The sequence below is a fragment of the Haematobia irritans genome, chromosome 1 (assembly GCF_050003625.1).
Source record: "Haematobia irritans isolate KBUSLIRL chromosome 1, ASM5000362v1, whole genome shotgun sequence".
NCBI classification, from domain to species: Eukaryota; Metazoa; Arthropoda; class Insecta; order Diptera; family Muscidae; genus Haematobia; species Haematobia irritans.
Window position 1 is genome coordinate 76803049 of NC_134397.1, and position 16048 is coordinate 76819096.

Consider the following 16048-nt stretch of genomic DNA (forward strand, 5'->3'; position numbering starts at 1 on the left):
ATTTGAGTCGACATGAGTCGACATATTCGGCGGCGGCGTCGACTGCTAAAACAATATAAAAATACGGACAGAAAGTAGTTCCATAAAAATTGAAATTATGTGTTTTGAAATTACAAAAAAAAAAAGTAAAACATAAGAAAGGAATGACAATTTATGCTAGAGGCCGGAATGTACCTCTCGTGAAAATTTCCGCTACCCATAAAAAGTTATTATCGATTCTTGGTATTTTGCTCCCATAAGAAATACGTTGCAAAATTGTGTTATTGGCACGCAAACGAAATTTCTGCTAGATGTGCATACCGAGCTTAAGGCCAATATCATAGACCAAGAAAATATAGAGACATACCTTGATAATTCACCATGGTTTTGTTTATTTGCAGAGCGCAGTCATTCCACTCAATTGCGCAGTCAAGTGACTCAATTTCTTTTTGGAAAACGAGAATAACCGTATAAATTAGTCAATTTGCATTACAAAAAAGGTGTGGATGAACAGTATTTTATAAACTTTCACAATATTTGGTGTTTCAACGAGAGAACAAAGGAAAGAAAACAAATTAAAGCCAAATTAAAAAATCACTCAATTGCAGACGAAAAAGAGCCATCTACGGTGTGCAGACAAACTACAGCGCTGTGAATTCACTTGAGATGTCTATACCTTCCTTGGTCTATGCCAATATGCACGTCCAACTGAAATTTCCGCTACCCTTAAGAAATGCGTTGCTATATATGAAGCGTGAGGTGTTGTTATCGATGATTCGCATTTTGCTCCCATACGGAATGCACTGCAAAACTATGTTATTGGCACGCAAACGAAATTTTCGCTAGAGGTGCATGTCGAGCTTGAAGATATCGAAGCACTGTTACCGATCATTCACAGTTTCTACATCATGCGCCGTTCCTATTGTATTTTTATTTGAACGCTTTTTGGGGGTATTTTATATAAAACAAATGGCAGCGCATGATTTCATTTGATTCATTTGCCATTTGTTAAAAAAATATCCCAAAAGTCGTCCATATAAAAGTACAATATAAACCGAGTATCATAGACCAAGGAAATATAGAGACGTACTTTGATAATTCACCATGGTTTTGTTTATTTGCAAAGCGCAGTCATTCCACTCAATTGCGCAGTCAAGTGACTCAATTTCTTTTTGGAAAACGAGAATAAACGTACAAATCAGTCAATTTTCATTACAAAAAAGTTGTGGATGGATAGTATTTTATAAGCTTTCACAATATTTAGTGTTTCATCAAAAGAACAAAGGAAAGAAAACGAATTAAAAAATCACTCAATTGCAGACGAAAAAGAGCCATATACGGTGTGCAGACAAACTACAGCGCTGTGAATTCACTTTCGTTGTCTATACCTTCCTTGGTCTATGCGAGTATTAACAAACAGCTGACTGTCTTATCGACCATAGACCAAGGAAAGTATAGACATCTAAGTGAATTCACAGCGCTGTAGTTTGTCTGCACACCGTAGATGGCTCTTTTTCGTCTGCAAATGAGTGATTTTTAATTGCGCTTTAATTTGTTTTCTTTCCTTTGTCCTCTTGATGAAACACCAAATATTGAAAAAACATGTAAAATTCTATATATCCACCCCTTTTTTGTAATGCAAATTGACTGATTTTTACGGTAACTCTCGATACATAGACCAAGAAAATATAGAGACATACTTTGATAATTCACAATGGTTTTGTTTATTTGCAGTGCGAAGTCATTCCACTCAATTGCGCAGTCAAGTGACTCAATTTCTTTTTGGAAAACAAGAGTTACCGTAAAAATCAGTCAATTTGCATTACAAATGAAAGAAAACAAATTAAAATCACTCATTTGCAGACGAAAAAGAGCCATCTACGGTGTGCAGACAAACTACAGCGCTGTGAATTCACTTAAGATGTCTATACTTTCCTTGGTCTATGTATCGACTTACACAGAATACATTGCTCGAGACAAATTAAATAATGGTAAATAAATACATATTAGTAATTTGAAATTAAACAACGAAATTAGATATTTAAAATTGCTCGTTGGTTTTTTATTTTCTTGTTAAAAAAAAAATAAAATAAACTGTATAATCATTAAAAAAATAAATGACTTATAATAACGAAGAAAGTATTAAAAATAAAATAAATGAAATAAAAATCATTTGTTTTAATGTTTCGATAGTTAAATGTATTTCTTCATTTATTATTATTCTTACTTAAATTGAAGAACGTCTTCATCTATCGTTTCTCGTCAATGTTTATGTGTGTAAATGGTTGTATTTACGTGTGTGTGTGTTTGGGTTATTTTACACAGAACAATGAACAAATAGAGACAAAAACTCATTTTAAATTGCATGAATAAATTTGAACATTTTTTGTTTTCTATACAATTTAAAATATAATTCCTGGATAGGTAATAGTTTTTGCAAAAATTATAACACAAAAGTACAAATTACAATAAGTTAAGAGCGAGGGGGTCAAAATCATCATAATAATCATAGTTAAAGTAAATTGTTTTTATACTGTTAGCAAAAACCAAACGAAGTTAAATTGATTTTAGACACGTGGTGTTAATAAAATATTATTATGTGATTTAAATTAAATTAATTTAAACAAAGAATAGTTTGTATGTTTTATTTCGTTCAATTTTCTTTTTTTCCATAATATTAATCTGTTGTTCAAATGAATTATTTTTTTTTTGTATATCTAAATCTAAACTTAATTTAATTAAAACTAACACATTAATGAGGGGAAATGAGGGGGGAACAAACAAACAAACAAAAAAGTATAGAGGCTTAAACATAATCATAATAAAAAATGACAAATGGTAACACAATTTATTTATTGCGTCTCTATATGCTAATGTATATAATGTGAGTAAATATATAATATTTGTATGAGAAACGATTGATGACGTTTTGGGGAGGGTGATTAAGTAATTAATTTACGATGATGCTGACAATGATGGCAATACATGTTATGGTCGATAATGAAAATGGGGGGTTTCTTGAAATCGCAATAAAAGGGAATGTTGGAGGAGAGTAGAAAAAAAGGAAAGGCTACATAAGGGGGGAAGGAATATTATAAAGATCAGGATCCAGGAGTACTAAGTAATAATTGTATTGGTGGTGGTGGTGGCTATTGTTTGCTGTTGTAATCTATAATAGCAAATATATGATAACATTGAAATTGAAATGATGCTTAGCTTGATCATAGCCATTATCATCATCATCATCTTCATCATAGGCTTAGGCATTTTTGTTTTCTCGCTCCTAGTCAACGATATATTTTGGATTAGTTTAAATTTTTATTTTTAAGTTTTTATAATATTCTCTTCCAATTTCATCTCCTCATCATTCCTCTATTATTTCTTTTATATGTATATAAAAATATGTATTTTTCTTTTAATTAATGCTACGTTTTTTTCTTCTCTTCTTTGTTTAATTTAGATTTAATTGTTGTTGCTTTTATTTTATGAATAATTTATATTCTTTTTAGGATTTTCTTTTCTTGTCTTGTATGCATGTGTAGTTGTTGTATATACTAGTTAATATTATTATATGTATATAAAGGAGGAATTTCTCTTCCTGCTGTAATCCTTTGTGTTTTTTTTTCTCTTTTGTAGTTATGTATATATATATTTGTATGCATGTATGTATGTATATTGAAGGATACAGAATCATGCTGCTGTTGCTTGATTTCTTCTTCTTGGTTGCTTGTTTTTAACGAGTTCTTGGTGGTAGTATTGGTTGGATTTAAAGATGTTGACCACCACTAACCACTTAGGGAAAGGTGGGGAAATCAGCCATCATCCAGTTTTTTTTTTTTTTTGAATCAACACAGAAATACAATGCCAATGCTACATTGTTTTCCTTGCTAATTGTTATTAATGTTATTTAAACAAATGCCCAGCATTCCAGAGTTTTAATAACAAAATCTTCTTGAGGCGCTAATGGTTCATTGCCATATGTACTGCAGGATTGGGAACGGCCTTGATTCAGATCACCATCCAACCACAGACCGAAACGACCACTGAAATAATAAAAAAAAAAACGCGAATACATATTAATTAAATCATCATTATGTATGGATATTGTTGTCTTTAATAAATAGCAAATATTTTGGGAATACTTACTCGCCAGCACCAATTGACAAACTTTCAACGTTGCCTTTGATAAAGTACAGATTTTCACCAGTCCAATGGAAAACCTTAAAGCTGGGATTGAATTTGTACAATAATGATTCGCCGGTACCATAGAAATGATCAGATACATGCAGGGAACATGACGTTAGAGCTCCAAATACCTAGAAATATAAAGAAAAACAATTTAAGTAATTGGCCGGGAAGTGATCTAGATTAAAATTATTTTATTTGTTATAATCAAATTCTATGCTACGTAGACAATTACTATGGTCCAAATTTAAAATCGAAAATAATATGTCCCTACTTTTTAATTGTAAAATCTAATTAAATTATCTTTTGGGTTATTAAAAAAAAATAAATCTGTAACTTTAACTTTTTTTAGTTCACATAAGGTGAACAAAAAAACACAATAATTACAAACAAATTTTTCTCATATTAATGTAAATTCATTTAAATTTAAAATTTAAATTTAATTTAATTTAATTTAATTTCTTTCGACTTTAATTTTAAGTAGTTATCTATCGAAAATAGAATATTTATTATGCTTTAATAATATTAAATATCATATTTGAATACTTACATTTTGCTCTGTGTCTTGTATTACTATTAGTATAGGGCTCTCAAGCCTCTGCATTTTGCGGTATAATGAATTTAATGAGAATCCATGTTGAGATGTGCTAAAGGCCAACGACCAGGAATAGCCTTCAGCGCGTGCAGGTAAATGTCCACAAAGTTTTTCACTAAAAATGTAAAATAAAATTGAAATTAAAAATTAACGTAATGACAAGTCTAGATTACTATATGGTACACTGAAAAAAAAAAAAAAAACATTGTCCTAATATGAACGATTATAAATTGAAGGACATCTAATTTACACAATATTAAGGGCAATTTTTTTGAAATAATGAAATTTTAAATAAAAGAAATCTTCAAAACATTTTTTTTTATAGTATTTAGGACATGAATCTTGGCAATTTGCGTCCCTCCGTTAAAGTCGTGTGTATTTGAACTATGGCAAAATTTTCATAAGGAAAAGAAAAATATGTTTATTTATATTGAATCTTTAATCCTAGATTTAAGCTAGATAGGTCCATAAAAAATGTTTTCATTGTAAAGAAGCCGCATCTTTGGCTCGGAATTAATACCAAACTCTTGATATAAATCCATTTTTGGGAGGACCCTGTTTCGGGTTGTTTTTTTTTTTAAATTGTAAATGTAAAGTACATATGAATCTTAAAATGTCTATTAATTAATTTAATCAAACATTGGCGATTTTTTTGGTCGAATTTTATGATACACAGAAAAAAATTTCCGTAGTTAAACTCACACTAAATTTAACTTATTTTTATTGGAAAAAAATTATTTGATAGTAGTTAAATTTTATTTTTTTTCTCGAAATTTTCTACAGCTTATTGAAATCTTACTTTTTTAAGTATGTCTCAAAATTTGTATGAACTAAACGTGGGTATAAAGTTCAATGACCGTACACATATGTACGTAGTAGGAATGAACTACTGTATGGTTAAAATGGTGATTATTTAGATTTTCATCTTTATTTTGAGTTCATTTTTTCTTCTATGAGAGGATGTAATTTCATGTACTGCAGTTAAAAAGTACAACAGAGCATTAAATTTTCCTGGTTTTAACAACGCTTTGTGGAAATCTCAAAATGTGGAGTAAAATTTAGTTCAATTTCCTATAAAAAGTCACTTTTTTTTCGTTGTATAAAATTATACATAGTTGATGGCCATAGCAGCCAATGCTTTCTTCTCTTTTTTATTTTTATCATACATTGTTTGTATAATTAAAATAAACAATAAATAAATAAAATTCTATTATATAAAACGTTTCAAGATTTTTGGGGAAACCACGGTTGAATCGACACGTGACAAAACTGTCTTACTGACATGCACATGTAATTTTAGCTAGAGATGCAAGCAAGCATTTAAGCTGTGACCAGGGCTGCCAATTTTGCCGATTTATCGGCATTTTGACGATTTTTTACTCAAAAAATAGCAAATGCCGATTTTCTGATTTTTGCCCCAAAAATGACGATATTACCTACGTTCAAAAATCTTGAATATAACCAATTAGTTTACACGTTTAGAGCCTGCAAAAGAGTTGTGAGATAGGGAAATTGCAAGTTTTTGCTAGAGATTTCATACATGTAGGAGCTATATATCATTTTATATTTACAGTACTAATATCACGGTTGCCACTCGTTCTAAAAGTAATCAACCAAAATTTGAAGAAAATTTTACCAAAAATCTATCAAATTCAAAAATATATATTCTGGACAGTATATACAAAAAGTTTTTATTGAAATGTTTTATATCGAATTTTGTTAAAATTTTGTTTCTACAGAAAAAGTTGTCAAATTTTACTTCTATAGATATTTTTTTCAATATCTTATTTCTATAGAAAATTTCGACAAAATTTTATTTCTATAGATAATTTTGTCAAAATTTCATTTCCATAGAAAAATTTGTCAAAATTTCATTTCAATAGAAAATTTTGTCAAAATTTTATTTCTATAGAAAATTTTGTCAAAATTGTATTTCTAAAGAAAATTTTGTCCAAATTTTATTTCTATAGAAAATTTTGTCCAAATTTTATTTCTATAGAAAATTTTGTCAACATTTTATTTCTATAGAAAATTTTATCAAAATTTTATTTCGGTAGAAAACTTTAGCAAAATTTTATTTGGGTAGAAAACTTTCGCATAACTTTATATCTGTAGAACATTTTTGCACATTTGTATTTCTATAGAATATTCATGCAAAAATTTATTACTATAGAACATTCTTGGCAATTTTTTTCTATAGTAAATTCTTGCACAATTTTATTTCTATGAAAATTTTTGCAAAATTTCGTCAAAATTTTATTTCTATAGAAAATTGTACCTCTTAATTAGAGAACCAATCAATAAGAATTTTATGATCAAATTTTAAAAAATCGTTTCAATTTTCTTCTTGCATAGTTTTAGGCTGTACACGTATACACTGAATATATTATGGCCAAACAAAATTGCTCACAAATATATTTGACTCGTAACCTCGATTAATTCTTAATAAGGCTATCATATCTGCTATCTTAATAGAGGGTGGTAGGGTATGAGAAAAAATGGAAAAAGTATGTAAGTGGAAAAATGGAAAGTATTAACGCTTGGAAAAAGTCCAAAGTGCACAATAATATTTTATATTATTGAATTGATTGATTAAGAATTGATATCTGAATCGAAAGAAGTCTTTTCAATTTTTTTCCCAAATTCACAAAATTTTTGTTTTTGATTGTATATGTTGATGATTGGTAAGTAATCGATGCCATTATTTTTTAATATTTAATTTGTATATCATTGATAGGAGTGGTGTTAAATGAAGTCGACACTATTCAACTATAAGATGCCTAGTGGAATAGCTCTGGTTAGCGATCTATGATCGGAGATAATCTCTAAAGTTTAGGTGATCAAATTAAGCCAAATTAGTGAGGTACATAAATAAATGATGGATATTCCTACTGTCATTTTCGCTATCCAGCAGACCAAGATTTTTTTCATTATTTTTTTATTTTTTTTTTATTTCTTTTTTTTATTTTTTTTTTTTTTTTGATTTTGTTTTACAAAAATTCATAGAAATTCCTTAAATTGTTGAAACTTACCGATGCTCCTCTGTTAGTATCTCTGTTGTTCCAATTAAATCTGGTATTGGGAAATCTAAATCAAATGATCCTGTCTGGAATATCGATGATTTACGATAATCATCATTGCTCATAGACAGCACCTGTAAATTGTGGTACGTATGGAAAGAAAACAAAAAAGAAAAACAACAAATTAGTTAATTGTTAAATTACATTAAATAAAGACCATTGAAACACAAAGAAAAAAAAAAGAAAGAATACAGGGTGTGGTGGTTTTACGTTTAATAAAATATAATATCAAAAATTTACATCCTAAAATATCACAATACAACTCATTTGGTGGGTGGAACATGTTTCATATTTAGTGAGATAAATAACAAATTGCAATGTCTAAGAGAAAAAAACAATAAGAAAAACAATGAAAACTAAAATTTCAATTCAAATTGTGCTGTAATTAAATAAAACTAGTGTGAATTTATGGTTTCTGTTAAAAAGGGTCGTACGAGTTGACTCCTCTGACTCGAACAATAACATTTTGCAATCAAAATACTTGAAATTAAAGGTTTTATAATTTGTTTTTTTTTTTTTTTTTTTTTATAAGAAGCATTTTACATATAATACTTTGGAAAAAAGCAATATATTTTTTTTGACACAGCTCAAAGCTTATATAAAAATCAATGCGCTACAAATAAGATATAAACAAAAAAATCATTCAACAAACCAATTATATTTTTGGTTTAATTTAAAAAATTTTCTAATTTAGGATTAAAGCAAAAAACGTTTTTTTTATGAGCTGATTTTGGAAATATTTTATTTACAACGAAATTCTTTCAATGAGATTGAATGAAAACGAGTATGAAAAATGAATGGTCTTGTGATGATTTTATTGTGCCAACTACAATTTTTAAGAATTTTTTCCTATCAATAATTTGTATTAGGGGAAAAAAAGAAAATGAAATAAATGTAAATGTCAAATGGAAAATGAAAATATAACAGTTTGGTTAAGGTTCCCATCTAGCCACCGTGGTGCAATGGTTAGCATGCCCGCCTTGCATACACAAGGTCGTGGGTTCGATTCCTGCTACGACCGAACACCAAAAAAGTTTTTCAGCGGTGGATTATCCCACCTCAGTAATGCTGGTGACATTTCTGAGGGTTTCAAAGCTTCTCTAAGTGGTTTCACTGGAATGTGGAACGCCGTTCGGACTCGGCTATAAAAAGGAGGTCCCTTGTCATTGAGCTTAACATGGAATCGGGCAGCACTCAGTGAAAAGAGAGAAGTTCACCAATGTGGTATCACAATGGACTGAATAGTCTAAGTGAGCCTGATACATCGGGCTGCCACATAACCTAACCTAACCTAAGGTTCCCATCTAAATAGCTGAGAATCTGAATCATTTTTATTGACACAAAATATTTTTGCTAAGCCTTTAATAATTTTCCTAGTTGTTCGAAGGTTGTATCATATAAAATTTATTTTATTGCGTTGGGTATTTGCTAATTGAAAATCCATAGCATAGAATGAAGCCAAATTCTTTTTGTAGGCGGCGGCTGCTGAATCTCAAAGCTGATCCGGCAAAAATTCGCCTATTAACCTGAAGCGCTTATTGTTTAAAAATCAATTTAAAATTATCCTAAAGGTTGAAGATTATCCTACAGACAAAAAATCCAGAATTAAAACAACTATATTTTTATTAATTGGCGGCTATATGCGCTGTTATAATCGGCGGCTTCGACTGTCCAAATAAGTCAGCGGCTTAATTTTCTGATGGAGAATGAAGACGCCAAGTAGCGCCGCCGACGATTTATGACAAGCCAATGCCGACGCCACTTTTGTCGGCTCATCCCTACAGAATTGTGGCCGCCAATTAATGAGAAAATATTTGTTAAGATCTTGTAGTTGTTTTATTTTATTCAAAAAAAAAAATATTTTTTTATTTTCATTCAAGGTTTCTATAACAATTTAGAAAAATCATCCCAGCAAAAAAAGCGTCGCCAAAAAAGCAGTGAAAATGTTCTTTTTGGATCCGGAAGTGATCCAAAATTGGCGCAGAAGCGATGAATTTAACATGGGCTTGTCATAGGACGGATGTCCACCATTACAACAGCTGTTGTACTGAATTTGTATCACTTTTTAAGGTGTGATCCGAATTCAGTGTTATGGATGTGAATTAAAAATTTTGTGGTATTTTGCTAAATAAATTCATTCTTATGCTCGTCTGAAACGTTTGAGTTAAAATTGTTTTAAAAATTCGAAATTTTTCTAGAATGGATATTGGATTTTTTTCGACAAAATTTTAATAATTTGTACCATTTTATTAATTCTTACTCTGTTCTTAACTTGTTTGAAACAAAAAAGTTCAAATTACCCATTAAAAATATGAAATTGAATTAAAAGAACTTCCTCTGTAGTTAAACTAAAGAACATCTTTGGGAGGACATTTTTGGAACAACTTCCAAATTTTTTTGCTTGTTTGAAACAAAAAAGTTCAAATTACCCATTAAAAATATGAAATTGAATTAAAAGAACTTCCTCTGTAGTTAAACTAAAGAACATCTTTGGGAGGACATTTTTGGAACAACTTCCAAATTTTTTTGCTGGGATGCTATGCTTTGCAGAGAATGAAGCCGACCCATTTTTGTCGGCGGCAGCAGCTTGACGGCTAAGCCGATATACATTTGTCCATTCGGCGGCGGACAATTATCCATTATAAAATCAATTTGAAGTTATTCGAATGGTAATGAGATTTGAGTCGAATGGTAATGAGATTTGATTATAAAATCAATTTGAAGTTATTCGAATGGTAATGAGATTTGTTGTTGGTAATGAGATATTCGGCGGAGGCGCCGACTGGCAAAAAAGGGTCGGCGGCGACTGAAATCGACGGCGCGACTCGGCGGTTTCATTCTCTGATGCTGAGATAAATAAAATGAAAATTTGACTGCCAGATTGATTGTACAATCAAACTAACAGTGCTTGACATACAAAATATTATTTTATTGCGATGCACAGAAAAAATATCAACCAAATATTTCCAATAAAAATGTTGATTGAAGTTGAGAAAACTTTCAATTAATAAATTAATTGATACAATTAACTTTTTAATCAAGAAAGAAATATTAAGTTAATTAAGCCAATGATTGAAAAGTTTTTTAAATTTTTAATACAAAAATTAATTGAACACTTTTTAATCCAACTCGGAAGACTAAGTTAAAAAAAGTGATGGAAATTTTTTTAATTAAAAATTTATTTGAAACAGTAAATTTTTTAATCAATTTAAAAACACTAACGGCCATTTTCATGTAGCTCCGTTAGGCTTTAACTGTCAGTTAACAGAAAGTAAATTGCAAATATATTTTCTACAGTTTTAACTGAAAATTTTCTAGCAGCTAAGCTCCTAACTGGCATATAGAATGTATAGGCAAGATGATAGACCTGTCCATAGATCGGTTTAAAAATTAGTTAGCTAACGTAGCACTAACGGAGCTTCATGAAAATGGGGGTAAGACAGTTAAGAGTAACTGAAAATAGTTACGTTTTAAATTAAAAATTAATTGAGTTTTGTAATCAACATCAATTAAATTTTCAATTGAATCATTTCAAATAATTAATTTCAATTAACAAATTAATTGGATCAATTAATTTTATGATTGGATCAGAAAAAAATTGATTTGTGTGTGGCTGTTTATACAACCCATATTCCCAATGTTTTAAAAAGCTGAAATATCTAAAAGACGATTTTTCGACATTTCCAATTAAAAAGTCGCAAAAATTGACATTTCCAAATTTTGAAGAAAAAAAATCGAAAAATCGCCATTTGGTTTCTCATTACAATCCCTAGCTTCAGGTAATCGTCAATGTTTGTTTTCCAAAATAAAGTAAGTACTTCATTTCTTCTTTCCAAAATGGCACCTGGTAGTATATCACAATCAGCACGTTACAGATTTAATGTTGAAGAGAATTTGAGAAGTGACCAATTATGGAAATTGTGATTAATGATATTGTCAATAAAATTCAACATAAATAATGTAATTTTTTTTGGTTACTAATTTAAAACTTTTTATTTGTTTTTCTTTTGTTGTGTTGTAACGGAAATTTCGCCATAAACTCTTGTTGGTATTATTTAGATGTCGTTGTGGCGATCATATTCTCCATAATTGATTCAATTAAAATCACCATTAAAATTAAGTTCTCTATCAATTTTATTGTTTTTTATAATCTTTTTTTTTTGCCCACTTACACTCTTTTTGCGAAAATGCTCAACACGCCGCGCAATACGCAGTAAGCGCCTTTCAAAAAATGTATTTTTCACCATTTTGATAACTAAACTTTGAATGAAATTGAAAACCGTTGGTTTTAACTATTTATAGGAACTACAAATAGGAATAAGTAAACAAACTCCGCTAGATCTTAACAGAAGAATCACTCAAGAGGCAAAAACAAATAAAATCGAAATGAAGAAAGTGGTAGACTGAAGTACACTCGATATTGAAAGTAAAATAAAAATTAAAATCAAAATGTTCCCTTGATATGGGGATTAAATATGCCACCGATAAGATCAATCATCAAGAAAAAATGAGTGAGAATTAACCCACAATCTGTGTTCTCGACCACCAGAAAAAAAATAAATTTTGTCTTGTGGAGTGCAAAATAAGCCGTCCATATCAAAAATTTAATTCGGATTTGGTCTGTACTACAATGTTATCATTATCTGGAGATTTTCCCTGAGTATTAATATTAAATGAATGTTTCTTTTTGCAAACAAAAAATATTTTCTTAAAGTATAATCGACTCAAATTAACCGATAACACTTTTGAATTTTGATTTTATTATAGATAGATTGTTAGACAAAAAAACATCATGAAACAGTGATATGTGCCCTCGTATATGACTAATAATTGCTTAAAACGGATTATGTTTCCTAGTTACCAAGTGTTTTGAAAAAATAGAATTTATCTATGTGTTATTGAATACATTTCGCCGGTAGAAGAAAATTTATTCGAAGTGCCTTAAGTCACGTTAACCATGTTTTTTTTTAGCACGGACGGGGAAACTAAAAATTCGTTGTGACCCTGATATATGACGTATGCACAAAATCAATGACGTAGGTAAAACATTTAAAAGTTGGTTACTAGCAATTATTTTGGAAATGATGACATGTTTTTATCTGTATTTCACAGTATGGACAAAAAAGTGATGTAGTGTTGTAGGTGAATTTTCAAGATTACTTGAATGAAGAAAAATTACTTTTATTAGTCAATAATTTTGTGGCTGTTTATGAAGGAGAAAAAGTTTTTGTTTATCGTTATTATCGACATTATATTCCATAAAATATATGTTTTCTTCTAACTTGTTTCAACGCATTGTGGAATAGACTCTGCTATAAAGAGGAGGTTCCTGTGGTATCACAATGAACTGAATAGTCTAAATGAGTCTGAAATTTACTTATTTTAGAAAAAGTTCATTAAAGTAGGTAAACAAAAATAATTAAAAGAAGGAGAATTTTCACACATTTGGCACTGACGAACTGACGAACACGCAAAGAAAAAAAAAACGTTTGGAAAACGTTTTCCGAAAACGTTTTTCTTTTGATAGAGTTTTTTGAATCTCTTCGAAAATGTTAAACATTTATCACAAATTTTTTTTTTAATTTCTTCGAAAATTTTAAACTTTTATCACCAAAAAAATTCGTTTGTTATAAAATTTTTATTTTTTCAATAAAAAAAAAAAAATATTTTTTAACCAACAACACATTCCATTTTGTTTATATCAAGCTGACTGTACGTCTTTAATAAGACACATTTTACAGTTTCATAGTAAAAATTTAATACAGTAGTATGTAATGTTGAACATTTTTTCGGAATCTTCCGAACATATTTGTAATATATGTAAAAAAAAACTTTTTGGTGTTCGGTCGAAGTAAGGATCGAACCCACGACCCTTGGTATGCAAGGCGGACGTACTAACCATTGCTGCACTGTGCCCAACTAAATGTATTTTTCTGTTAAATAAAGTTTGTTTAATTGGCTCGTGGGCGCCGAAAACGATGCTATATAAATATAATTGTTTGACTGTTGATGCCAACAACAGCTACTTAGCCCAGTGGATAGTGTGTTGGCTTACAAATTGTATGGTCCGCGGTTCGATTCTCCGTCCAGTCGAAAGGTAAAATTTAAAAAAATTATGAAGTCGAATTCATTCTACATTGTTTGTATTACAGAAAAAGGTGCTAAGAGCTAAAAATCCTAGTGGAAGTGAGAAAGTCTATAAACTTTATACTGAAGACGTTATATCCTTGGAGTTAAGCAATTCAACCCAGAAATATGTATCACCACATCAAAGAAAATTCTTTTGAACTCAGATCAAAGTGTTATAAATATAAATAAATATCAAACTTTTCTTAAATATTATCGCAACTTAGCTCATATCTGAGTAATCGATTTTATAGAGTAAGTCAAGATAGTGAATTTACTAATCTATATCCAATGTCTGTAGGAGTTCCGCAGGGCAGTATACTTGGACCTATGCTGTATCTACTTTACACTCACGATATGCCTGTTAACGAAGACTGTTTCATTGGAACATTTGCTGATGACATAGTTTTAATGTCAACTGGAAAAAATACAGATATATCCGTACATAACCTCCAGGCGTCTTTAAACAAGGTTCATCAATGGACAAAAAAAACTGGGGTCTAAAGCTCAACAGTAGCAAATCTGTTCATGTTGACTTTGCGAAAATTGCATCAAGATACAAACCCCTAAAAATAGGCAATGAGCCAGTGCCTTTTTCAAACTCAGCAAAATATCTTGGTTTTACACTGGATTCTAAATTAAATTGGAAAATTCATATTGATAAAAAGTGCGAAGAACTAAATATTAAATACCGCACGCGGAGAAGGAATATGATCACCTCAAACATGTTTCAAAAGCAAAATGTTATTTTTGGATGGTGACCATGTACCATGTTTGTCGCATAAATGTTGTTTTCTCGCTAAGCATAACATGCTTGCCGAAATCATATACATAATTTCCGAGAAAATAACATGGGTGCGATAAACATGTTAAATGGTCACCATCCAAAAATAACATTTTGCTCTTGAAATATGTTCGAGGTGATCATATTCCTTCTCTGAGTACGCAACCTAAGCAGGTTAATTGGAAAAAATTCAGTCCTCTCCACAGATAATAAACTCCTAATATATAAACAAGCATTAAAACCCATATGGATATATGGCAAACTGTTCTATCGACAAAATACAAAGGTTTCAAAACAAAGTAATAAGAAGTGCAGTAAACGCTCCATGGTATGTCCGAAGTAGTGACCTCCACCGAGACTTAAAACTACGATCAAAGAGAAAATCTCTAGAATTGCAGAAAAACATCTTATCCGCCTACTGAACCACACAAATCGCGAAGCCCGTAATTTATTCCAAACTTCCAATAAAACCTAGAAGATTGTGCCGCTTTAATATATGAAAGCGTCAATTCAAAATAAAAATTTTACAACAATAATTGTCCTAGTTTAGTCTTAGGATATTTTAATTTCTATAAGTCTTTTGATTGTTAATAAATAAACTACTGGTTAGTCACTTCTGTATAATAGAGACTAGTTGTAGTATAAAAAATAAAACACAGTTAAGGAAATAGGGGACGTCTTTTAAGACTTTATGATAAAAACATTTTTAACTTGAAATAGGGCATAATTTGTATTTAAAAAGTCTAGATTAAATTTCAAATGTTAAGTTTTGATTAGAAAGATTTTGAAGGATTTTCATACTATGTTGTGAAGAAAAACTAAACAAAACCTAACTTTAAAAGTCATAAATGTATCCTTTAAGTAATTCCTTACTTCTTTGGCTCGGAATTAATATCCAAGTATTAGAATTAATGTTGAAAAAATTTTAGAAACTCAGTACGTTTTTTTAGTGTACATATGTGTAAATTTTTGTCGAATAATTTTTCAAGTAAAATAAAATTGATTTTCTCACATAAATTTTGATTTAGAGCGTCAAGTAGTTTAACTAAAGAAAAACTAAATTAATACAAAAGAAAGTCTGTCTTCTCCCTTAAAGAAGATTCGTGAAAAATAGATATGCTTTGAAAATTTCATCTAATGATAAATTGAATAAAATTGAATTCCTCACCAAAATTTTGATTTAGAGCGTCAAGAAGTTTAACTACGGAAAATTAAGTTAATATAAAAGAAAGTCCGTCATCTCTGTTATACAAGATTCGTGGAAAAAAGTATGCTTAGAAAATTTCATCGAATAATTTA

General features: G+C 29.8%; 1 protein-coding gene across 27 annotated transcripts in view; it reads right to left on the reverse strand.

Moving 5' to 3' along the window:
• Positions 1 to 2012: 2012 nt before the first annotated feature.
• mtd (TLD domain-containing protein mustard) overlaps positions 2013 to 16048 on the reverse strand; it is a 467609-nt gene continuing 453573 nt past the window's right edge. For 26 of the 27 annotated variants that reach the window (XM_075290869.1, XM_075290868.1, XM_075290867.1 and 23 more), the window contains 4 exons: positions 7792 to 7913; positions 4715 to 4874; positions 4126 to 4295; positions 2013 to 4022 (listed from right to left, as the gene is read on the reverse strand). In XM_075290869.1, coding sequence (XP_075146984.1) covers positions 3887 to 4022; positions 4126 to 4295; positions 4715 to 4874; positions 7792 to 7913 — 588 coding nt within the window. In that variant the 3' untranslated portion in view covers positions 2013 to 3886. Of the gene's footprint in view, positions 4023 to 4125; positions 4296 to 4714; positions 4875 to 7791; positions 7914 to 12011; positions 12082 to 16048 lie in introns of those variants that run through there. The other variant, XM_075290881.1, reaches the window with a different exon arrangement.